Source organism: Volvox carteri, assembly GCF_000143455.1.
Source record: "Volvox carteri f. nagariensis unplaced genomic scaffold VOLCAscaffold_15, whole genome shotgun sequence".
NCBI lineage: Eukaryota > Viridiplantae > Chlorophyta > Chlorophyceae > Chlamydomonadales > Volvocaceae > Volvox > Volvox carteri.
The window spans coordinates 1031783-1055990 of NW_003307558.1; the positions used below are offsets into that span (position 1 = coordinate 1031783).

At 53.9% G+C, this 24208-nt stretch overlaps 5 protein-coding genes across 5 annotated transcripts in view; 1 reads left to right on the forward strand and 4 right to left on the reverse strand.

Moving 5' to 3' along the window:
* Positions 1–12: 12 nt before the first annotated feature.
* Positions 13–4048, reverse strand: VOLCADRAFT_74309 (uncharacterized protein). The gene is made up of 12 exons (XM_002949698.1): positions 3879–4048; positions 3735–3802; positions 3598–3655; positions 3445–3521; positions 3175–3369; positions 2824–3099; positions 2478–2741; positions 1730–1955; positions 1462–1652; positions 1028–1195; positions 769–867; positions 13–683 (listed from the first exon to the last, which is right to left on the reverse strand). Exons 1-12 carry the CDS (start codon positions 3907–3909, stop codon positions 498–500), a joined length of 1839 nt encoding a protein of 612 aa, XP_002949744.1. The 5' UTR covers positions 3910–4048; the 3' UTR covers positions 13–497.
* Positions 4049–5237: 1189 nt separating this feature from the next.
* On the reverse strand, positions 5238–10431 carry VOLCADRAFT_90084 (uncharacterized protein; the record flags this gene model as incomplete). Its single annotated transcript, XM_002949699.1, has 8 exons — positions 5238–6536; positions 6809–7305; positions 7530–7788; positions 8139–8744; positions 9372–9408; positions 10008–10198; positions 10324–10377; positions 10411–10431. The coding sequence occupies 8 exons, from the start codon at positions 10429–10431 to the stop codon at positions 5238–5240; spliced, it is 2964 nt and encodes a 987-aa protein (XP_002949745.1).
* Positions 10432–13751: 3320 nt separating this feature from the next.
* On the forward strand, positions 13752–17467 carry VOLCADRAFT_109049 (plastid acyl-ACP desaturase). The gene is made up of 8 exons (XM_002949594.1): positions 13752–13907; positions 14201–14409; positions 14531–14617; positions 14730–15092; positions 15374–15487; positions 15697–15837; positions 16246–16432; positions 16646–17467. The coding sequence occupies exons 1-8, from the start codon at positions 13871–13873 to the stop codon at positions 16717–16719; spliced, it is 1212 nt and encodes a 403-aa protein (XP_002949640.1). The 5' UTR covers positions 13752–13870; the 3' UTR covers positions 16720–17467.
* Positions 17468–19580: 2113 nt separating this feature from the next.
* On the reverse strand, positions 19581–21334 carry rpl27 (component of cytosolic 80S ribosome and 60S large subunit). Its single transcript, XM_002949700.1, has 6 exons — positions 21276–21334; positions 21047–21184; positions 20886–20936; positions 20380–20505; positions 19921–19967; positions 19581–19676 (listed from the first exon to the last, which is right to left on the reverse strand). Exons 1-6 carry the CDS (start codon positions 21291–21293, stop codon positions 19649–19651), a joined length of 408 nt encoding a protein of 135 aa, XP_002949746.1. The 5' UTR covers positions 21294–21334; the 3' UTR covers positions 19581–19648.
* Positions 21335–22244: 910 nt separating this feature from the next.
* VOLCADRAFT_104405 (uncharacterized protein) overlaps positions 22245–24208 on the reverse strand; it is a gene marked incomplete at its 3' end in the record, with an annotated part of 2605 nt that continues 641 nt past the window's right edge. The window contains exons 3-5 of the mRNA XM_002949701.1: positions 23816–24128; positions 23473–23779; positions 22245–22289 (exon numbers count right to left, since the gene is read on the reverse strand). Coding sequence (XP_002949747.1) covers positions 22245–22289; positions 23473–23779; positions 23816–24128 — 665 coding nt within the window. The remainder of the gene's footprint in view (positions 22290–23472; positions 23780–23815; positions 24129–24208) is intronic.

Here is a 24208-nt window from a genome sequence, read left to right on the forward strand (position 1 = left end):
CGGAAGGTTGCTGACATCCATACTATTTACAAGTTGAGAATATAGGTGCCAATCATTCGATCGTCACCTGTATGCAACATAGCACGTCATACATTACGCCGCGGGACATCCCCCATAGTTGATGGCGTACCAACGTTGGTAAGGTCCGCAACGACATCGCTGCAACTTGCCACATGACGCGTGAATTGGTATGTTACCGATTAATTCCGAATGTAATGTACAAGGTCAGACATAAGTAGCAGTGCGCAATATGTTGTTCACGTCCATATTCCATCACTACCCAGAATAATAATGTAGTATAAAAGGGAAACTGGTCATGCACCATAAATCAGTTCAGGTAGCTGACCATGTGACACCACAAATCAATTCTGGTAACGACCCGCGACCCTAAGTCCTGGTTAAGTGCATGCGAAACACGCGCATCGACAGCGCCTCTTCGCCAAACTGTATCATGACGGATGCTTCACCCCCTCACGCATCGAAGAAAGCGCGTAAACCTACAATGCACGCATCATGCTCACAAACTCGATATAATCAATCGTCCCGCTCCCGTCCTGGTCGACCTGGTCGATGATATCGTCAATCTCCTTGGGATCAACACCGAGCGCCGGGTCCGAAAGGGCATTAAACAGCTCTTGCCGGGTAATTTGCCCATCACCGTTCTCATCAAACCTGGCAAAAGCCTGCGAGAGGTCAAACTAGTCAGCCAATCGCCAACAGCTGAAACCTGACATCAGCAGGCGTACACCATGCACGAGCCATGCGCACCTGCTTAAGGAGTTCCTCCCGCTCCAATTTTGACCGGTTGATGGTGGCCGCCAAGAATTCCTCGTAATCAATCATACCGTCGCCGTTTACGTCGGCTTCCTGCATGCGAATTCGGTAGTTTGCCAATCGTAGCTATAATAATCTACTATGATAATTTATTACGCGACTCCTTGTACAAAAACTACAAACCCAAAGTCCATGCATCCTATCCAATGCCTGCAAAGAAGAAAACTCTAGCCTTGAGCCCAGTACCACCTACCTGGATCATGCGCGACACGTCCGATTCCGTAAGACCCTGCACGCCCTTTTTCTTCAGGGCATCGCTGAATTCGTCAACCGAGATGGTGCCACTCTTGTCCTTGTCAATCTCCAAGAAAATTTCGCGCATTCCGTTGATCTCGTCCAAGGGCAAGCTCTTAGCAATTAGCTGCAATCCATATGCCCGCAAAAGGAGGGATACGCTTGTATTGGGGTAATGCCATGAGCCACAACCCCGCAAAAGATACCGATACTCCATAAAACACCAGCACGACGCACCGCCTCGTCGCGTGTAAACAGTGTTCCCACCGGCTGCACTTCGTGACACAGGCGTCATCACAGCTCGTTGCCCCGGCTTCATCCAAGCTAAAAATCCCCTCCTGACCCTGCTGATGTTCACATATGCAAATATGCCCCCTTGGTGCGAATCCGCACCTTGAGCGCCTCTTTTTTCAAGCGGTTCATGGCGCTGAACTGCTTAATGCGCGACAGCACCTCCAGCTGGATTGGCTGGTCAGCTGCGCAGCCATTCTCCCGCATCCACTCATGCTGAAGTATCTGTTGAGCCGTTGCGCGACGCTTGGGATCACGGACAAGCATGCGGCGCACGCAGTCCTTGGCAGCATCTGCAAAGCATGCAGCGCGGGCCTCAGGAACCAACCAACGCACGATTCCATTAGCCATACACAAGCACCGGACCGACCCGAAATGTTTGGCCAAGGATCGCTGGTGAAGTCCACGGTCTTCCCCACAACCGCCTCGAAGATCTTCTTTTCGTTATCTCCGTGGAAAGGGGGGTAACCGCACAGCAAGATGTACAAAATAACACCGCACGACCAGATGTCCGCCTCTTTGCCGTATGAACGCTTCAGCACCTCCGGCGCCACATAGTACGCGCTGCCGACGATGTCTGTGAATACTTGGCCCTCCTGTACAACGGTGAATCAACGCCACAAATTACGCGTCTGTCGTCGTGTAATGATGGTCGTGCACGGCAAGTGCTTCCCAGGCACCAGGCTGACGCAACCGACATGCGCCTTGCAAACCAAGCGCACTTGCATTCATTCAGGGATATACAGGTTCCTTTAGAAACACAGTTGACTTCCCAAAAGATTCACAAATCCTTATGCACCTTCCGCCCAACTTGATCTGTCAAGCAGCCACACCACCAAGGATTTGAAGCTGTCATTTCAATTGGACAGGATGAGGGGCATTGTGCCATGCTGGCCCAGGGAGGTCTTCTGCAGAATGATGTCTTTTGGACTGTACGTATGCACGACAATCATGCATTATGGTTAATTCCCATACGGCAAAAGTTGAAACAGACGTATTACACTCGAGCTCCTATCCAAGTGACTCTACACTCAGTTAAGCCACACGCTACTGCGAAACCCCTCCATACATGCGGAAACTTCTGTACATCGCATCCATCTATGGATGTTGTCACCTACCTGGAAGAAGGACGACAACCCGAAGTCCGTGGCTTTCAGGGCAGCTGATGCTGTCCGTTCTGACAGGAGGAAATTTTCAGGCTTCAGGTCCCGGTGAATTACACCCATATTGTGGCAGTGCGCCACCACACCCACGATTGTACGGATCAGGCTTGCGGCATCCTTCTCCGTATAGTGTCCCTTCTTGACGATTGCGTCAAAGAGCTCGCCACCCGAGCACACCTCCATAGCCAAGCACACGTTGCTCTTGTCTTCGTACACACCCTGTGAATACCCAGTACTGTATCAACGCTTTGACGTAGCAATCTGTAAACTTTTTCCCCTGAAGTGTACCCACAATACGCACCTTAAGGCATACCACGTTCGGATGCCCAGCTAAGTGATGCATGATCTGCACCTCCCGTTGAACGTCCGCAATCTCCTCAGCGCTGACAAGTTTTTTCTTGCTGATAACCTTAATAGCGACTTTTTCGCCAGTGCGCTTGTTCGTTGCTGAATATGTAGTACCGAAGGTACCCTTGCCGAGAATGCTGCCCGGCTCATAATCCTTCCAACAATCCGTATCCGCGTACGTTGGGAGAATCCAGTTCCCTGGCTTCACAGTCTTGCTTGGCGGTGCGACCTGCACGGTCCCATAACGCATCCATTTTTGTTGCCACATGCGCAAAAGCAAAACAACGAAACGTTCCCAGCCTACCGGACTGGCCACTGTGCTGGTTGTCACTTTGCCCTCCTTAAAGGTGAATTGGAGCTTTGCACTTCCACGGGCTTTGCCCTTGCGGCTCAACAACGGCAAGTCCGTTGCCATCGACCCCGTCGCGACAATATTGGCTAGCGCGACTTTGCCGCTGCCGAGAGCAACATCTCTGAAAACAACATTCTCATCGTAGAACTGCGAGGAGGGGTAAATAGAATTACGTAACATGGGTTCCTGGCAAAACATAAACAGCTTACCACCTCTTAGTACCTCGAGCTTCAAGTGCTGGTCCGATGAAGCGTTGCTAAATGTAAACTTCTCGTTCCATTCAGGCTCCTTGCCGCCGTCTGCAGCCGACAGAAACTTGTTCAGGTCCCTCAGCGTCAAAGGACACAGACACCAGCATGTACGCAGCCGGCTTACCGACAATTGTCTTCGACCGATGGTTTTGGTCGCCAAGTGATAATACGGCGTAAGGGTCCTAAGCATGAAGCAAAGACGCAGGCTTACGAACTCGTGCTCTGGTTGGCTGCCGAAAGCCGAAAGGTGTCCCAACCAACCTGTTTCCCCACGCCGACTCCAAGGACGCCGACAAATTCGACATCCTTGAAAAACACAGCTGACACAACTGCACGTATTTCAGGGATACCAGGTTACTTGAGAGTCCATCCCCAAACCGCTTTGCTGGGGGACTTCACACTTACGTTGAACCTCCAGAGTCCCCACTTTAGACATTTTCTGTGATTCAGTGGTCTAAGGTGTTGAACTTTCACAAGCCAGATGAACTTCCTCTGACACCTACTGATCAGGCGAGAGCTAAGTGGAAGGCCAAACTTCTTCACCCCTGTTAATGCAATTCCATGGCCTCTCAACTTCTGCACCGATGAGCAATACATCTCGAAGACTGCGTAGCTTTTTGGGTACCTAAGGCCCGCATTCCGTACGCCGGCAAGCCCGGAAGCATGGCCCGGTCACTATGGGCCCTAAAAGATAAATGTTGCTTTTCATTGTTTATTTATGCATGTATAATGTGCTAAATGTCGCGAGCTGATTGGCGCAACAATTACAAAGGTACAGAATGGTGGGAGAGCCTGCGTCTCACAGTGAAGCTGATAAGCATTTAAAACGAAGTTGCCCATGAGTTGCACGGACGATGGCCTTGGTGCAACTTCCCGGGGGTTGTTACACAAAGGCCTCCGCCAAAGTGGTTGATATAGTTTACCGCTTTAGCCACTTGTTCTGGCAACGGATAGCTGTGCTCGACTATTGTGTATGATGCATTGGAGCACATGTAATTTCGGCCCGCTGTAAATTCGGCCCGCGCAACCTGTGTGCAGGCGTGGATTTGTGCTGAAACGGCCCTCATGTATACCCATTGATCACAGGGCGGCCAGCAAACGGGTTGCTCCTTGATGGGTGTTGAGAGCCAACCACAGGTAAATAGTCAACGGCCACTTCACCGCAGCTCCTTAATCACGTGCAACCTTGGGCATAAGAGTGGATGGGTTTTTCACATTTCTCCTTAAAGCCTGGCACGAATGGTTCATTCTCCCTTCTCTCCATACCTTGCCGTGTACTCCGCTCGTTAGCTGCGGCTGGCTGATTGGCTGTACACCCGGACCTCAAGCTAGTAGTCTCAATTGTATGCAACGCGGAGAAAGGCAGGCAAACGAGGCGGCATGTAGAAGACCCAAACGAATCGTCGTGGTAATAGATGGAATTAGGAATTGGCAGGTTGCAAAATTTTCTCATGGAGCAATTCATGTGACCGTGGCTATTTCGTGTCCATGTAGCTCAACCTTGGTCACGGATACATGGCAAAACCATGGTGTGTGCAACATGCACGCGCGCACTACCCTCTTAACCTTTTTTGTAAACAATGAGACCTAGCCCACGCACGGCGTCGAGAAGCCGCCAGCTCTGTACATCAGACATCCTACCGCTGCACTTTGAACTAGATCCTCAGGGCGGCATACCATCACCAAGGTGCCAACAACATCCATGCTGGCAGCGCAACTCATACATATATTCCATGCATACATGTGCTGCTGCTTCCCTGTCTCTTACGCCCCCGCACCGCAGTCCAGCGTAGCCCCTGCAAACACATCGCATGAAGGTGACATTTGGCCCATGTGGCTCACGTTGGATGTTCCGGACAGGCCGGAGTCCCAACGGGGTAACATGATGTTACACGCCAGCGGGTTGCCTCGCAGCTGAGGCAATGGAACAGACCCGTGACCAGTAGTCTTCGTGGCCTCAAGGATAGCTGACGGCTGGGCCCGCATCGGGTGCAGTCCTAGCACCGGAGAATCGGGCGCCTGGGGCAGCTGGTGCTCGCCATCAGTATCCTCTGCAGTGCTCAATGCACCACCCCCTGGGCCCGAACCGCTGGCTGCCAGCCTATTAGACACTAGCGAGGCGCTTGACGGTAGCACATCCTCGTTCGGGCATGGGGATGTACCAAATTCAGCCCTCTTTGCTGCTCGGGCGGCGGCGGCCTTGGGTGTCAATGAAGGGAACGTGAACCCGCCGGCCTCGCAGCTGGGCCCGACGGCACCAGATTCAGAGGGTTGACAGTCACAAATGGGGGAATCAGACACCGGCTTAAGGCTATCGCTGTGACGGATTCTGGGCGCAGGGAGCTTTATGCCCCGGGCTGCCACTGTCTTGCCTTCGGCCACGGTGACAACCTGTGATGCCGATGTAAAGAGGGAATCCCCGGGTGCTGACGACGATGGGGTGTCCTTAGTGCCCTCCTGCCAGCGTGCTGAGACGATGTAGGAGCGGCGGCGTCGCTGCCTGCCACGCAGGAACAAAGCCAATCCTACTGCGGCAGCCGCGCACAACAATCCGCCCACCACCGAAACAACTATTGGTATGACTGTGTGCAAGATGAACAGTGACGGTGGAGCATCGGCAGTTTTGCCGCGGCTAACCCCATCAGCGTTGAAGCCCTTGCCATCGGAACTCACTCCACCATTGCCGGCGGCTTCATGACTGCTGCTTGCTTTCAGGAGACCAGGTGCTAGGATGGTACTGCTGCTGGGTCCTGCAGCAGCTGTTGCATTACCAAGCTGCGTCAGGGTTCCGCTGGATTGCTCACCCCAGTCCGTCTGGCCCTGCATGGACACATCCGGCGACTGTGGCGGCGGTGTTATTGTACTAGTCCTGTTGCCGTCGGGAAGCTCACCACCATCACCAATAGCACCGTTGTGAATGTAAGTCTCCGTCGTAAAGGACGCCACGGCATACGGTAAACCGAGCTGCAGATGCAATGCGGACAGCCACGTCCCATTTGCAAAGGCCGCCATCAGCCGCTGCTCCGTCAAGACAGGCTTTTCCGCGGCAATGGTAAGTGTGACCTAAGGAAAAGCCATCACAGAAACGGAGGCTGGTTTCAGCAGCATGGAGCAAACTGGCTGGTTCATAGACGTCGCCAGACATGATCATACTGTGGTATCGGTATCCGTAAAGTTGTACGGAAGTACATCATCAGATGATAAGCAGCACGCTACGGTGTAGCCATGGTAAGGTTGTTGTGTGGCGAGGACAAAATCTTAAAGCGACCTTAAGCCGCATGTCTCGTGTGCTACGACACGAGTAGTCGATACCAAATTTGCTCCAAAGCCCTTACCAAGAGAGAGCGGCCTCGAGGGCCATCCTGCGGCGATATGGCAGGGCCGCCTTGCGCCGTCTCTGCACCCGCAGGTTGCTGCATCAAGCGCCGCCGACCAACGTTACGAAGGCCACTACCACCACTATTAGTACCGCCGTAAACGTCACCTGTATGGACAACATTTCTGTTCTGTGAGCCGTCCAAGCCGAACCCCGCTGCAGGGCCCGTTTTCACATTGGCGCCGAAGACGGCACCGGGTGGCCATCCACGGGGCTGGGAGCCAGTCGCACCCAAGCCGGTATCCCCGACGGCGGCACGGCCTTCCAGGGGGTCTGCTGTTGGTGGTGATGTTGCTGCGTTGGGGCCACCGGGCCGCACCATCAGGCTTGCTGGCAGGGCTGGCAACTCCATGGCGCTGCTGACCAGCACGGACCCAGGGGGCACACCCGCCGCAGAAGCCAACAGCGATGTCAGCGCGGTGCGGTAGCGTTCTTCAAACATGGCGCGATTAACTCCTATCCACACGAACAGAACCATATGCATAGGATATGCAGGAAAGCGCGGGAGGATAGGCTTGGTGATAAAGCACGAGTACGACATCAGTGGTCATGAGCAAGGAAGCGTGCAGGGTCAGCGAAATGGTCAGTCATACTAACACAGCAACAGGAAAACCGGCAAAAAATGAAGGCCGCTACAGTGCATTGCAACCCACATGGAAACGACTAATACCCAGACTCACCAGGAAGCTCTAATCGCACCACGACGGCACCACTTGTCGTGCCGTTGCCGCTGGTTTGCAGAGGCACCTCGGCTGAACCCGCCGCAGCCAAGCCGCTGCCGTCCGAGTCCGTCCCGCTGCAGGTGCTGCTGAAGAAGGTCCGCAGAACGGCCGTTGCGCGCGCCTGTCCCTCCCATGCCTCCAGGGTCAGGCGGCATAACGGGTCGCCTGCGCTGCAGAGGCTTGTCAGGGAGAGTGCGCAGTTGGCAGAAAAAGGATCCTGTGGCGGGGCATTAGAAGCGGGGCTGTGTTCGGCTTCCCCCAGTAAGGCGAGTAGCTTGCAGGAGCGCCGGCTGTATGCGGCAGTAACGATCACGAAATGATGACGTTAAGACGCCGCCATCAGGGGTATGGGGTGATCTGGAAAACGCACGGCATCGTAGCAAGGTTCAGGAACCACGCAGCCCTCCGCGTGGGCCTTTCTTCCACACTTTCCAATCTCCGTGTCATACCGCTATATGTCAGCGACTACTGTGATACTCTCACGGATGCCATGCCATACTAAACGAAGGGGCTCGCCGTGTCGCCATGGATTACTTCGGGGCCGCAGACACGCCTCACGTTACTCACCACGGCACAGTTGCAGTAGGAGGGGGCCGTGATAGCGCCTGGGAAGCAAGCCCCCCTAAGTTGCCGATAGATAGCCCGAAGAGCGGTCCCACTGAGGATGCTGCTGGCGTTATTGAGCTGGAAAGTGGCGGCCAAAGAGCAGATCACATCCCCACCATCGTCCCTGAGAACACCATTAGAGGTGCTGACGGCACCAGCTGCGTCTTCGCTTTTACCAGTTTTTCCAGCACCAGCGGCACCGGCTGCAAGGACCTGATGGTTCAGATCTAACCCTGGGGAGTCCCCGGGGCTTCCATGTGCCGGCCCCCTAGCGTCCTGAAAGTCCATGCCGTTGCAGACACCCCACACAGCCGACTGGCACTCAGACGAGCCAAGGCCCAGGTATGCACAGATGCAGGGCGGATAGGACGTTGGGGTTGCAGTGGCCGATGCGGTGGACTTCTGCTCCCGAGTCCCCTGCTGCAATGGCACGGTTGCTGGCTGCAATGGCTGCTGCAGCTGCTCCGCAACCGGCGACACTTGAGCTGGTGGACTGGGGGCACCTGATAAACCACTGACGGTCCTCGTGTCCGACGTCTGCATGGCGTGCTGCTGCGAGCACATGCGCTGCAAGATGGTAGGACAGGGAACATGTGGTGCCTGGCTATCGGTATTGAGGTCGTGTGGGCATCGGCCGGCATGTGCGCCTGATATGTCAGTCATACACTGCGAAGTTCAAAGCCAGGAATCTGCTGCAATAATGGAGCCCATAACGAACACACGGCAGAGGCAAGCAATGTGCAGGGGTGAAGGACAAACATTGGCAAGCAAGGAGACGCCCCCCTAATCTGTATTATGTTGACGAACATGTCAGTGCGCGAATGCGACATGCAGACTGATTCACTCATTTGTAGGCTACGTACTGTGCATGGACGCCAACCATGGCCCCATTTAATGTTTTTTGCCCGTGCCGCTATACGTTATCTCTAGCCGCTCAGCTATACTTATTATAGAATATCACCCGTATCACAATCGAAAGAACGACTACCCTCCCTGGGAACCCGCAAACAAAGGTGAGGAATGGCGCGCAGGCCACTGCATCGGACATCGCCCGCCATCTGTCCACGCCTGCAATCTTGCCTGTATGTATGGTAGGACGAGAACGTCGTCTCGAGTTGGGAGCTGCAGAGCCTCACATATTTTGCCTGTTGGCGCCAGACGGCAGATCTGGCGAGTGGCATCGGCACATCCCACCGAAACCCGGGACCGGACACACGAGCAGACGGGGCTCCTGTGGCAACCGCCGGCGAGGCGAGGCGCAATCAAGACATGCATGGTCGTGAAGGCCGGTTGGATGCAGCCTGAACCCCTGTCTGATTCTGTACCTCGGAACCCCATGTGAAGCAGCACCCACTGCACAGCGTGATGTCTGATGCCTATGCATGCGACCCATGCTTGCCTGTAGGGTTGCCAGGGTGATGACCCAACACTGACATTCCGGTTGCGTATCTGAAGTCCCTCGCCGACCTGCTGTAAGCGCCTGCTACTTGTTGTGGCTGCTGGAATGGCGCCTCCGCCAACGCTCTGGTAGGCATTAGAGGCTCCGACGGCGGCGGCATCGCTGCTGCCGTAATGCGCTAATGACAACATCGGCTGACTGGGAGGCCGTTGCGCAACTTTGCTAAGGCTGCCATACATGGATGTCCCCAGGAGACCACGTGTTCCCGGCCGACGGAACGGCCACCCGGTCACGGTCGTGGTGTGGCCCTGCTCTGACTGTGAGATGGTTGCGGCGACCGGTATAAGCCAGCGGCCTGGGCTCAGTAGCAGTAGAAGCAGAAGGGATGCCACATGGCGGCATTGGCTACACATGACCTGTGCTCCCGTCACCTGGCAGGATCGTGCACTGCAGATGTCAAGACCACACTGGGATTGGCAATTAGATCTCGCTTGTGTTCATGCTGTGTACCTGGCGTTGTTACAGCGTTCGTGCCAAAGAGGGATTGAAATTCAGACGCGTGCTCGTCCAAGCCGGTGGGTTGCTTGGATGGTCCGAAGGCAATCACTATTTGAAAGCTGGACTGCGAGAGCATCGCGCTCCCGAGTGCTCAGAGGACTAAGCCTCAATTGCTTGATCGCATATACCGTTTAACTCGGAAAACTGGCAGGAGTTATATGCGTTGGTTTGGCCAGGCCTGTGACTCACATCTGTCACGCGCGCGGTTTGTGTGTACCGGATGTAGAAGTCATCCTTCTCCTCCTGTACGGAGGAAATGACTGAGGCACCACACACCTGCACAATCCTACATTGCATATATCGCAGGGGACGCGCTTCCTCGCACCCGCACACACGTCAGGTCACACACATATAGGTCACACACATACGCGTACACGCGCACATGCCCGTACACATATACACACACACACATTCACGGATCCGCTGATTAGGGGCCGTCTTGGCTTTTCTAAAAATGTTATTGCGCAATACGTACGCCAGTTACAGTTACACTGTCCTGATCCCCCCCTTTCCGCCTCTTCTTCCTCCCTCCCATCTCCGCTTCATCCTTCTCCCTTTCTTCCCTCCAATCTCCTAACGAACTCGTATTCTGATTTAAGTCCCCCTGGGAGTTTTGGTCCGCCACCCCCGTGGGCTGCGTAGGATACGGCAGAACCAATTGGGACTTAAGTGATAGTGGGTCCTGCGCACTGAGATCAAACTGTTTTCCAACCCTAAAATCTGACCTGGCATACACATGTCGTACGACTCCTGCACATGGTGCGGGGCGCTAACACACGAGGGCAAGAAATTACATTACCCCAGGCCTGATCTCCTCTCTTTGATCTTTTATCTCATCGCCCCTACACCTGCCTCCAAAATGTTTTGCATTTTTTTCACGAAATGAAAAACACCTCGCACTCGGCCCTACCCCTCCCACTCCACTTGATTTCCCCAGAGTCATTTTCACCCCCTAAGACTATCAAAACTTATATCCGTCGACCTTATCGTGTTTCATGCCGGGTAATTAGGATGGACCCATGCCCAAAACCGCCTCGTCGCTCTGACGCGGCATAGTCCGGCGTACGAACCACTGCACTACTGCAGCCGATTGCGGGACCTTTCATATCCGTGCGAAAGAGCACTCAACGCAAGGCCTACGCTGTTCGTCTTACTTCAACATGACAACTATATCATGTGATTCTGTTGCGACGGGCTCTGCAGCGGCTCCCTTCCTTGAGATGCAAACAACGCGGAGGGGAGGTGAAAAAACGCATGGACAGCAGCCGGGAGTGCTCAAGGTCACGCCTGGAAACTATTCCACATTGCCTATCGAAGGGTGCGGACATGCTCATTGTGCAAAATGCCTAGCGCAACCGGTCGGCGTTCTTTGTATGGCCCGAACAACGTGATGTTGAATTTAAGCGGGGTATCGTCACTCAATGTGGCCCATGGGTCGGCTAGCCCATTTGCCAAAACGAATAGGAGGCTTTGAACCAGGCATGTCGCAATGTGCTCTTACTAACCACACCGATAGGGGCCGCGTCCTTGGAGAGCGGTCTTAGATGCGGCAGAGTGAGCCTGGTGGCAAGTGACCTCCAATCTGGGGTCGTCTGAGAGACACATCTGCAAGTGGTCATCAGCGATCAAGTGGTCATCAAGTCCCGCCTATATCATGCTTCTAATTGCGAGCGTAGTGTGCGGTGGTCAAAACCTAGGCCGGCTAAGCATTCCGACGATGTCGACCATACCAAAATGTGCTCTTACTGATGTTTTAGAGCACTTCATCGACGATCATGGCGCGGTCAGTCTTGGCGGCGTGCGGTACACACTTGCCGCACATCGCACCGCAGCCCGCTGCTGGCCTTTCACTGATGATCTTTCCGTCCATTTCCAATGCAATGTACGACGCCAAAGGGCATGCTTTGCAGGCATGGGCGTGCAGGCATAATCCTCAATCAGCAAACAGGGAAATGCTTTATTTATGAAGCGAGCTTTCAAAATGCGGCGAGCGGCACCGTTGCCAGGTGTTCTGGGTGTTCTTGTGCCTTCGGATAGGTACAAGTTTACGTACCCCGTACTGTCCCTCGCCACACCAAAGTATTTTCTGCAGAGATCTGCAACCTGATGCGTTCTGTGATATATAATGACAGCCTGTAGATTCCCCTGTCTAGCCCTACACGACTGCGCGGCCATGCGCGTCACGTCTGCGCGTCTCCTCATCAGCGGCAGTCATTGAGCGTTCACATGTGCACCGCTTGCAAGGAGTTGAGCTTTAGGGGGGCCATAGGCTGCATAAGGGGATCACTGGGTAAACGCTGAGGCGACTGCGTGGCTAGGACTCGAAGTTGAGGGGGAAGAGGTACCTGCGAAATGATCTTGGACCAGCTGTCGTGGCTGGCAGCTCCCAGTCGCAAGTGGAACACCCTGGCAGTCGTGTATGGACCGGGAACGGGTGTGGCAAAGGAAGAGCATGCAGTGCATGGAATGCTGCTTTCTTCAATGCCAACAACACGAGCTTCTGCATTTCTCGGCATCATGTGGACCGGAGTACCTACGCGTACAAACGGGTTGGATGTACCTCACACACGTTAAGAGTTATGCCATGCAGGAGTTGGGTGGTGGCGCGGTTGGTTTCGAAGTAGAATACAGGGAAGGGCATCGGGAGTACTCTGGGCTTCAGTTCTTCATCCTTTCAAATTACCCCCTGCCTTGGCCCAGCCCCTTCCTCCCATACGCACGCACTCATGGCCAAAGAATGCGCGGCATGTGCAGAGGACTGCGAGGAAATGGTGTCGGAGAATGATATCGGAGGGCATGCGCGCTGCGGCGATGCAGGCCAGACGCGCGCCAAGACGTGCGGGGACATGGGCGCCTACCGGCTCTGACAGCCAAAGGAGGTGTTCCTGCAGGGCGGCACGTCCCCAGGATTAACTGAAGCCAGCTCGCAGTACGCAATTTTGAGACAGTCATGTGGGTGGGTATCTTCGCGACGTCACAACACGCGCATATGCCTGGGGTGTAATGTAATAACGGTCGCCACATGCGTAAATGCCTCAAATGGGAAGAAACGGATGTTGCCATGGTCGCATTCGACTGAGTTAGTGCGGAACCGTGGGTCACCCGGACTTCATACTTTCAGGAACGATTCAACGGTTCTTTCCGTAATTGTAGGGAAATCCTGTCAGACGTGCCAGTAGTAGTAATATAATTACAGTGGAGCCCCAATGGCTCGTGTGCAGCGCCTTGTGTGCGCGTTTTCCACGGGGATGGGGTCTCCCTTTGGTGCCAAAAATTAAGCAAGCTCCCAGTAGGAAATAAGGACATGCACTTAAGCCGCACATTGAAGCTTGGTTTGCCTAGGAACGTACTTAGTGAGCGTAGGGAGCTCATCTTGCTTGCGAGCGTTGCTTCATCAATTGCTTGTCATTTGAGGTAGATCAGCATCACCAACTAACATTCTGAATCAAACATGCGACATGTAATATAGATATGTCCGGTTGACATGCTTATGGCGGCGGTTCCGCACGGTCCGACTGTACCTGCATGGCACAAGTACATCGTACAACGTTCTCTGCGTTTGCAGACATTTGCGTTACACTTAAAGATCTAAAGGACTATATATTGAAAGTAGTGCTATTGTGGCTGCCCAAGTTGTGCTGTTTGGCTGACTTACACCACGTTGCCTTTGCCCAGACGGAACCACCTTTATCAAGACTAATTAGTTAATTTCTTGGTTAGCTGGTTATTTACCAAAATGATGCACCTTGGGCGGCCAATGGCGCAGCGCCGTGGTAAGCGCGCGGGGCAAGTTCGGGAAGGTCTTGACGCGAAACGCCTACGTTCGCCGGTTGAGATACTTTGCGAGGCCAGACTCAGCGGCACGTGTAGCACGCTAAGCCAGAAGCACAGGACTAGCATATGAACACAGATAAGGGCAATTGACAAGGTTGAGCTTGGCTTTCTAAAGGTTTAGCAGGCAGATGCCTTCCACGGCGGAGTCCTTCGGCCGTTTGCCGTGCGTTGTATGCAAATAGTTTTGATGTCTGAGATGTAGATGTGGTACGCTTTTTGGTCGGGTATGCAGGCGGATGCAACCAGGCGGCCCTGCAGAATCGTAGGGCGGTGGTCGTCCGCGCAGCTGTGGCTTCGGCGCCCCAGCAGCCTGCTACTACTACTACCTTTGCTCATCGCGTTCAGGGCCCAATTATCCTGAACGGTCAGGTGCTGCACAGCATTACTCAGGCCCAGCTTGACGTCGTCCGCAGTCTCGAGGATGGGTACCTGCAGACGCAGGTGGGAACGGCACGTATGTTATGCGTTACCGCTTATCATAGTGCAAGAATTTGTCTTGTGGCGGAGCATCCTCTCTTTCTCTTCTGTGCACGTCTGCCATTGCTATGCTGCTTTTGTTCAGGTGGTGCCTTTGTTGAAGCCTGTGGAGAAGTGCTGGCAGCCAGCTGATTTCTTGCCCCCCTCGGAGGATGCTGACTTCCTGGACAAGGTGAGTACGGTACTGGAATGTGTGTAGGGTCCATAATAACGCGTTGGACCGGCTTCGTGGTACCGGTAACGCTCTGAGCGTTGGCCCCACCTGTGGCGGTATGTGCGCACAGGTGCACGCGTTGCGCGAGCGTGCTAAGAACCTGCCGGACGACTACCTGGTGGTGTTTGTCGGCGATATGATCACGGAGGAGGCGCTGCCCACCTACATGACCATGCTAAACACTCTGGACGGAGTACGCGACGAAACAGGTGCCAGTCAAACGCCCTGGGCAAAGTGGACGCGCGAGTGGACCGCGGAGGAGAATCGACACGGCGATATTATGAACAAGTACATGTACCTTACCGGCCGCGTGAACATGAAGGCGATTGAGGTGACGATTCAGAACCTGATTGGCAGTGGCATGGACCCCAAGACGGAGAACAATCCGTATCTGGGCTTCTGTTACACGTCCTTCCAGGAGCGGGCTACTAAGGTGCGCTTCGGGCGATGATTATGGTCAAGGTGTGCACTAGTCTAAGCAACCCCCCTGTGCGCTACAGAGAAGGATGCTGTGGTAAAATTATTGCCTTCACTCCTAGCGTTGAGGCGCTGGGCAGATTGTGATGCTGTTTGCTGAATGCACGTGCTGGCAACGGTTTCCCCCGCCTTTGGCCACCCGCTTTTAGGGTGTCAATGGTTTCCAGGGGACTAATCTCCTGTGTATTGTTTTGTTAACTGGATGTCCTTCCTGTGGTGCGGTGCCCTGCCTGACAGATCTCGCACGGTAACACAGCCCGCCATGCCCTGGAATACGGCGATGAGGTGTTGGCTAAAATTTGTGGGTCAATTGCCTCGGATGAGGGCCGGCATGAGATTGCCTACACGAAGGTGGGTCGTCAATGGATGACTGGATGGATGACTGGGGGCATTGCTCCTTTTTCTTTCATGTACTATATCATGGCAATAGTGATACAGCCTTCGGTAGCTTGGTGCTTACGTGCGGGAGCTATAATGTCGTTTCTGCACTGTATCCCATATGGGCACTGCGTACTGTTCACCCATCTTAATTTCCTGTTTTTGCGCACCTGGCCATGTAGATCATGGACGGGCTGTTTGAGCGGGACCCAAACGGCGCTATGATGGCCTTCGCGGATATGATGCGCAAGCAGATTGTGATGCCTGCACACCTGATGAACGACGGCGAGCACCCGGCCAAAACGGGCCGCAACCTTTTTGCGGTGAGCGTATCTGGTACTCGACGGATTGGTAGTGGCAATGTCTCTCTACAGGCGGAAGCCAGTAGGGTACAGGGAATCATTGTGATGAATGAATGTTGCATCGACGGGCATGACAGATTTCCCTACGGATGGAAACAATTCGTGCGGTAAGCGCGTTGGGTGTCTAAACGGTGCTTTTATATATCTGCTCTTGCGGTTGAGGTGAGGTCGCGGGTTTTTACATATACAGGGAACGTTGTGTGCAGTGAAGTTTTGGCGCTCCAAACCTCTTCGGCTGCGGCGGCAGCCGAAGAGGTCCCCGAACCTCTTGGAATGGGTTTCCGTTCGTTTCCATACTAGGCAATCCATTCGGGATGGGACTTATGAAACCCGGCTCTTACTGTGTTTGTTCCGACGTTTCTGTTGCAGGATTTCTCTTCGGTGGCTGAAAAGACGGGCACGTACACTGCCATGGACTATGCGGACATCATGGAGCACTTGGTGAATCGCTGGAACGTGGCGAACCGCACCGGCCTGACAGGCGATGCCGCGGCTGCGCAGGAGTACGTGATAAAGCTTCCCGACAGGATTCGCAAGTTGGCGGAGAAGGCGGCAGGTGCGGCTCTGTGGGCTGGGGGCCAGTGGTTGGGCTTGCAGCAGGATATGTGGTTGCTATGCAGTCACTCGCATGCGGTATGCGAGGGTATGCGGGGCTGTATGCAAAGTGTTGCGGATTAGGCTGGGAGCAGCGGCCGCCCTTAGCGACACGTCAAATCTCTCACCAAGGCCATTTTCCTCCCTACTGTTATGTGCGCTTTCGCCTTCGCAGCTCGCAAAACGAAGGCCAAGGTCATCCATTCGCCGTTCAGCTGGGTGTTCAACCGCGAGGTGGCTCTGTCGTAAATGTGTATTTTCATCGCTGGGATTTCCGCGAGAGCATAGGCCACAGGGTGGGGATGTGTCGCTCGCTTCTTTCTTTGCATTGAAAGCTGCCTGCAAGGCGGTCAGGCATCAGCGTCTGGGTTCGTAGTTTCTCGATCGATCCATAAATCTAGTTCTTTTGCTTGTGTTTCGCCGTACCTCTGCGTTGCCCGTTACGGCGACGGTCGTGCGGCACTGAAGCAGCCCAACCGCCTGACGGCGGCGGTGCAAATGTATATTTCATTTAGAGTTGCGGTAGCTGGGTGCCTCGTGTAGGTTATGTATTGGGAGATCCGCTGTAGCAAGTATCGTGCACCATCGAGGAATGTGCAGGTGTAGCGCAAAGCACCAGTGATACTGGTTTTTGGTTAAGAGCGATGGCTTGTATTCGTGCGCGTCCTTGGCGCCGTGTTTAAGTCTGAAGAAATTGCCTACTTGCTATTTGTGATGTGTTTGTTTGGCAATCCGGCCTGATACAAATCCGCGTTCTTTTTTGATGTCTTGCTGAGTTGCTACGAGTTGTCTTGATTGTGTTGTGAAGTTGGATACGAAGAAGTTATGCATTTCATATGTGCCAACTTATTCCGATGGCCTCCTGAGGCTGCGGATCTTAACATGTTTATCTTACAGAGAGATCGTGAGAGGACGGCGGAGGGTATTACCCCTTCCCACCGTTATTTCGACTTGTGACTTGTGCGACTTCTCCGAAGCTGTAACGAAACCTGTAATGAATAGTAGGCTTTAAAAACTCAGGGTCGATTTCTGATGCGGCAGGCGCCAAGCTCGCGATCGCTCACGCAGGGCCTACAACGCGCTTCACTTCTGGACTGTAATAACGACGTGCTGCACGACAGGGTTCGCAGTTTTCCAAAACGAGAAGGTTTACCTTCATAAAGCGCTGGCGGTGAAAAAAGGAAGTACGGTCAGGGTACCATTGTGAGCAGCAGAGAATGAGGAGATTATATGAAGCCGGAAGGGTGGGGGTAGAAGTGTAGGGATGGCATGTAGGATGGAGGACTTTGTGCTACTCGAGAGCAGTGGCCAATCTAAGGCGATAACTGCTTCAGTTTCAAGGCTGCAAGATTCACAGGGGGCCGTCCGTATAATCCGGTGAAAGCCATGGACGGCCAATAGCCATCATGGTACCTCGTCTAGGCTTGAAGGCCTCCGAAAGAAAACGATCCACGGCTATGTAAGTTGGCCCTTCCGCGCATTCGGAAGCCAATGGCCCCCTCACTTAAACTGGTAGGCCCCTATGTGTGCATACTGTACGGCAATCGGTCGGCAGAACAGGGTCGCGGCCCGACAGGGCTTTTTGAGATATACTATGTAAACGGGAAACCTTCCAATGCCGTGGGTTCACTTGCAGGTCCTATCCTATGTGCTCACCGTTATAAACAGAGACGACGCTAACACGCGCGAATCATACAGAACCCCATCACCGTATGGGCGCCACGCGGTGCCCTATGTCGACCGGAGTAATCGCCACCACCAGCCCGTAGGCTGGAGTATCATCAGCTCGTTCTGTATGATTCGCAGTGTGGTCGGTGATTACCCCGGCATGGGGCACCATATGCGCACCCATACCCTGATGGGGAAATTGGGGGGTTGGGGGGTAAGGAATGTTAAAATTATGCCCCACAAAACATGAAAGGACCTCGGACTCACGCCGCGAAAATTTCTGCGAAACCAAGGATTAACCCTCCGTACTGCATGGCTCCCTATCATGATAGTTCCATCTGCGGCGCTTCCAAAACGCCTCGGTGTTACTGTCGTAGCCTGATCCGCAGTCAGGTCAAAAGCTCTTTGGCCGTTCTCTGCTTCATATCATAGTAGGAAAAGTAAGGAAGCGGGGTTTAACTTGCGTTTTCTAGGCCGCTCCTGGGGACTGGAGATCAAGGACCAGCAGAACCACGCACCAACAGTGCGGGTGGTGCGGAAGCCTGGTACGATTATCAGGTAACATCAGGACGCATGTACTTTATCTTCGAAATTTTCACGCAATAGATATTGAGTTCCTGGCAAAGCAAGCGGTAGTTGCGCACCTTGCGGGCCATGTAGTATATATAGCTATGATGGGCCATGTACCTAATGCCGCTAAGATTAGAGAGGTTTTGGTACAAAGTGTTGACTGATTACGGCCGTGCGCTGGCGTTGGGGTTTGGAGAGGGTAAACGTGTGTCTGGGTGTTTGATGATGATATGGCGCCTCGGGTGCCAGCGATCCACGGCTGGCGCGACCTGGCTAAAACGATGTCTGCAGGGATTTGATGCATTTGAACCACGCGATGTACAAATAAACGAAAAGAGTGAAAAATTACTTTCTCCAGCCACTGCGGCCGAAGCTTGGATCAATGGCTAAAGCTTGGACTTTGCAGCAATCTTGAGCTCCGGAACCATACGATAGGGTGGGTTGTTCAGGTCTAGAGGGATCATGGAGAACAGGACGATGGTGAAGCCTTTTCTGTATCAAGCACAAGAGCAGTCTTCAAGACGCCTTCGGGGATGGGAATCGCAGGAAGCTTGCGATGGTCACATAGCGCCAAGGCTTCAAGCAAGCTTAATGCGCTACATTCAATTCCAGAGATCTCTTTGCACTGTCCTAACCTGCATTGACATAATCTATTAGGAGCCACATGGAGCAAGAGATCTCATGAACTTGGGGAATACGTAAAGCATGCAAAAATTGTTCCTTGCCATGGGACCCTCAAAACTAAGAAGTACCGAATGCATCTCTTAAGGTTCCGGGGCAGTTAGCGCCACTTTAGCCGCTGGTGGTTGCGAATGCGTGCTGGGATGGAATTCGTGCATGGAGGTGCTTAATAGCATCAGGATCTGGGAGATATGGGGGCCCCACGAGTGCTGTTACATTATCCACGCCCGTTGTCCTGCTTAGCTCCTAGCGTACACGCTTAGAAGCGGAGCTTGCTGAAGAACCACCTGCGTAGTTAGGAACCGCGGTTAGTTGCGACACGACACGCACCTCATCGTTGCCTTGGACAGACTACGACACGCTACATGCCCACTGTGGGCATTCCCCCCTTGAGACACAAGCAGATAGGCCTGGTAATTGACAAGTCATTTCTACTTGCAGCAAACATATTGCCCATAACCTGCCAGGAACGTGCGCGGACAGGTGCGCGGCAGGCATAAAAGAGACCACAGTAAATATGGACACGCCTACCTGTTCTTGCCCGACTTGAACTTCTCCTCCAGGAGCTTCTTGGCCTCCTACGGATTAGAACACCGGGGCATATCTGATCAACCCAAGATGGGTACAGACAAAACATCAACGTACCAGCGAGACTCCTAGGACTTCTTCAGTAATGGAATTGACATTCCCTTTGCGCATTCCTTCGCTGGCGCGCCCGATAGAACAGCCCCAGGTCAAAATAACCAAATTTGCCGTGCAGAGTGATAAGTATAAGCCTCGACCCATCTCCATAGGCCCTCAATACAAGCATCGGGTCAAATGCCACGACTGCCCGGGTACATGGCCTGACGTATGGTGGCTCCCGATGCAATGGCTTCACCCGGGTGGCTCCCTGATGAAAACCCACGTTATCCCGACATGATAATACGCGTGCAGTGGCGACGTCCTACACGCCAGCAACTAGGCTGCTGCAGCTCGCGTAGCACGCACCTTGCGAGCCTCTGTCTTCTTTGTGGCGGTCTCCAGAGCCTCAGCTGAAATCACGTTCTTCAGGTCCACGTCAAGAGTGTAGCGAGTGGGCATCATGTGCTGGTAGTTGACAGTCTTAATGAAGGTCTGCAACCCAGCCCCGCATATGGAAGGCACACATGAGATGCGAGCCCCAGTCCTATGGCGCCGTCCTAGCCGTGACTGTCAGCTGTAAGAAATAGGGCCCCAGTAGCTACATGCATCAGCAATGCGCGTTCCTTGTGCCACTGCTGTAACGTCTGGACGAACCGAGGACATATCCTGTATCTGACACCACGCTGAAGACTTCAGACCGACGCAGCTGCGGCGCGAACATACCGATGGTCCCCCGGGTCGAACCCCACACTTCCTTACTTCCTTTTACCAATATCTAGAATAAAGTTTCAATTTGGCTGGCTGTCAATCCCCTAAAACGCGTAAACTCCGTGTCTCCCCTTTCGCTCCTTTAGTTTTTGGGCAAAGCGCACCTTAATGCTAGAGCGGCGGGCCTGCTTCTTCTGACTGATTTTGCGGATAACCTGTTACAGGGGATAAAGGTGCACATAAGGAGACATCAGCCGACTGGGGCCGCCAAGGCAGCCGCTGACATAGCAGCCTATCCAGATAATGATTAGCAATTAGTTCTTACCTTTCGCGGCTCCTTGGAAAGGCCAACAACGACAGCGTGGCCATATGGCCGCAGCGACGAGCCGTCGTCCTTGTTCTGCACAATTACGGCCTTCTTGCCGGCGTAGCGACCGGACAAGAGGATCACGACCTTCCCAGGCTGCAAATATGAGCGACCAACGCTTTGTCAATATGTCCCAGGCAAAAGCCGCCAGGGCAACTAAACATGCGCCGAAAGTGGACTACCTCACCTTCAGGAACTTCACCATGTTGCCTTCCTGTCTTCGGCACTACCACTCGAAGGACTCGAAGGAAAAGGGATGTTGAAGTGGCTTCCTGTGGTCTTGTCTTGCTTGTTCTGCATGCCGTACGCAGCTGCTCGTGCCCACAACTGTACTCATAACCTACCAGTTACTGACAAACTTGCTAAACAGGTAATCCCTTACGTAGCGGGCCAATTGGCGCTAATGCGCGGCGAAGCTTGCTAGTTCACTCATTTCAACATTGTCCATATTGCCGACATTAAGTTGTGCATTGATAAGTGGCTTTGCTATATAATGGTGTCAATACAGACCCAGAGTAACTTTCAAGGCGTTTCCATATTTGTTTCCTGTCTTTGGCAGTCATTCACTCACTTGTATTAGCTTGCTTAAAGGGGTTATCTTCAGCCTAGCCACCCAGGCAGTAAGTTTGTGCAGCCGAGAAGGCCAAAGATACCGAAACCCAACAATACCCTTCCGACACTGACAAGCACGTCAAACACTCCAACGGCATCTGCGTTCAACTCATTCTCCAAGAATAACTTGATGATGGCCCACTAGACTTAATAATGGGCACCATAAACACAGACACCCGATGAAGTGCGTCACAACCATCCGTGGCGTAAACCCGACGCGCCGGACCGCCCAAAAACCCAGGGTTCCGCAAGCGGCATGCTCTCCATCTGTCTGACAAAGCGGTTAAGCCCTTGCCTATGGAACGGCCGTAAAGGTATCCGTGCTAGTGCCTAACACGGCTTTATACCTTCGTACTTCTTACTAAGTACCGCGCTGCTCACAAGAAGCACACAGTGCATAATCATGTATCGACTTAACCGTATTCCGTCTTACAGCAATCTGTGCAAAAAGCGCCACACATCCTTCCAAAACTCACACCAACGGAAGAATGGATTTAAGCCTCATTACGCACTTTACCAGAACCCTATACGGTCACAAACCCCCTCAAGCCATAAACCCACTACCCGGCTGCTTGTCCGTGCAGCAGCACTGAGGGGAATAGTGCGAAGCCTTATCATAACGAGGGGGGTCCTTGTGAAGCAGCTGCCCGCGTTTCCAAAGGCTGTAAGTTGGATGATCGTAAGGTGTGCAAGGACATGTGCTAGGAACGGAATGGGGCCAGGCTGGCGAGGCGAGTGCAGCAGGAGAATGGATTGTGAGGCTTGCATACGTGGCTTACATGGCGATTGGCGCACGGCAAACTGCAAGTACATTGCAAGATGTCGTTGCGGGCGCAAGTTTGCTAGAAGCACAGGAACCACAACCAGAAGAAGAAGAACAGCAGCACAGCAACAGCGCGCGCACAGGACACGTCGCGTCGTGTCTGTGCAATGAAGGAGGAACAAAGGAGTAGTCCTAGAGTGGCGATCCTTGTTGCGCGCGGATGTCCATGCCACGACAGGCAACATGATGGGTGCTTTGCACGCTGCCAATTTGCTTCCGAGCACTCGAAGAGCGGACATACAAAGCAGCGCAACGGGCCCCCCCGCTATCCCTCAAACCTCACGCAATAGTCCATACCAAGCGCTGCCGTCCGTAAGGGCAGCAGCTGCCGTTCACACACGGGTTAAGGTCGGACATGTATGCACCGTGAACGAAGGCCTAAGGGCGATCGTGCCCAAATGAAACAGCACTGGCGCGAGTTTGCTAGAAGCACAGGAACCACAACCAGAAGACCAAGAACAGCAGCACAGCAACAGCGCGCGCACAGGACACGTGACGTGGTTTCCGTGCTAAGAAGGAGGAATAAAGGAGAAGTGTTAGAGTGAAGATCGAGTGAAGAGTGAAGATCGAGTGGCCCGTGGATGGCCACGCCAGAACAGTGAACATGATGGGTGTTTTACACCCTTCCAAGTTCCCCCCGAGCACTCGAAGAGCGGACATGCGATGGAGCGCAAGGAGCCCCCCCCTATCCTCAAACCTCACGCAATAGACCATCCCACGCGCTGCCGTCCGTAAGGGCAGCAGCTTCCGTTCACACACGAGTTAAGGTCGGACAAGTATGCACCGTGAATGACGGCCTAAGGGCGATCGTGCCCTAATGAAACAGCACTGGTCAAGGTCGGGAAGCCTCGCGCTGAATACGCGGGACCCACTCCGTCAAGCGTGAGGCGTGTAGGTGCTGTGAGGGCTAGGCGAGCGTGTCTGGGGCGTCATCGTCATTGTCTTGGACCGTGACGGCGGTGGGCGTGTGTGCGCTGCCTGCGCGTTGCCGCCTCATCGCGTAGAAGGCCGGGCTGGCGGAAGGCGGCCCGCACAGCACATTGTAGCCGCCTGGCCCCCGAGCCTTGAACTGCGCGATGTAGAAGGCCTCCATCCGTTGGGCCAGTGCAGGATTGGCGGTGGACATGAGGCGCGTGAGCGAGAAGTGGTCATGGAAGGGTTGGTAGCGGCTGGCGTCCTCCTTCATCCGGCTGGGTGGGTTGCGGGCATGAGCTTGGAAGCGGCGTTGAGGGTCCTGTGACTGGCCGACATACACTCTGCCGGTGGGAGCGCACGTGATGGTATACAGTCACGTGCGGGGGGAGGCACTTGAATCTGGCTCGGCGGGGCTGCTTGCGGCTCGCTTGGCTGGCGTGGTTGTGGTCAGGAGGGCGCCCGACGCTCGCGCCTGCTGCGCGGCCGTCAGCACCGAGCGCGCGAACTCCTGGTCCGTCTTGAGGACGGTGCCCGCGTCCATGCCATAGTCATAAATGAGCTCTATGGCGGTATCTGCTCGCAGGCTGCCGGCAGCCGCGATCCACAATTGCATGACCGCCGCATGCGTCGCGGTCGCACGGTCCGGCATGTCGCCTTCGTGTATTGCTGCCGTGATGTTGTACAAGTACGCTGCAGGTGTTGGGAGGGAGGGAGGGCGGATGTGAGGTTGACGACACACTATAGGGCGAGAGGCTCGAGTTTTTTTTTTT

Coding starts and splice junctions, on each gene's coding strand:
- rpl27 (XM_002949700.1), bottom strand. Junction 20,937..21,046: donor TTTCCAAGGAGCCGCGAAAG/GTAAGAACTAAT, acceptor CCCCTGTAACAG/GTTATCCGCAAAATCAGTCA. Junction 19,968..20,379: donor AGAAGACAGAGGCTCGCAAG/GTGCGTGCTACG, acceptor TCTAATCCGTAG/GAGGCCAAGAAGCTCCTGGA.
- VOLCADRAFT_74309 (XM_002949698.1), bottom strand. CDS start 3,909: ATGTCTAAAGTGGGGACTCTGGAGGTTCAAC. Junction 1,956..2,477: donor GGTTGTCGTCCTTCTTCCAG/GTAGGTGACAAC, acceptor ACCGTTGTACAG/GAGGGCCAAGTATTCACAGA. Junction 684..768: donor GGGAGGAACTCCTTAAGCAG/GTGCGCATGGCT, acceptor GACCTCTCGCAG/GCTTTTGCCAGGTTTGATGA.
- VOLCADRAFT_109049 (XM_002949594.1), top strand. CDS start 13,871: ATGATGCACCTTGGGCGGCCAATGGCGCAGCGCCGTG. Junction 15,093..15,373: donor TCCAGGAGCGGGCTACTAAG/GTGCGCTTCGGG, acceptor CCTGCCTGACAG/ATCTCGCACGGTAACACAGC. Junction 15,838..16,245: donor CGGGCCGCAACCTTTTTGCG/GTGAGCGTATCT, acceptor TTTCTGTTGCAG/GATTTCTCTTCGGTGGCTGA.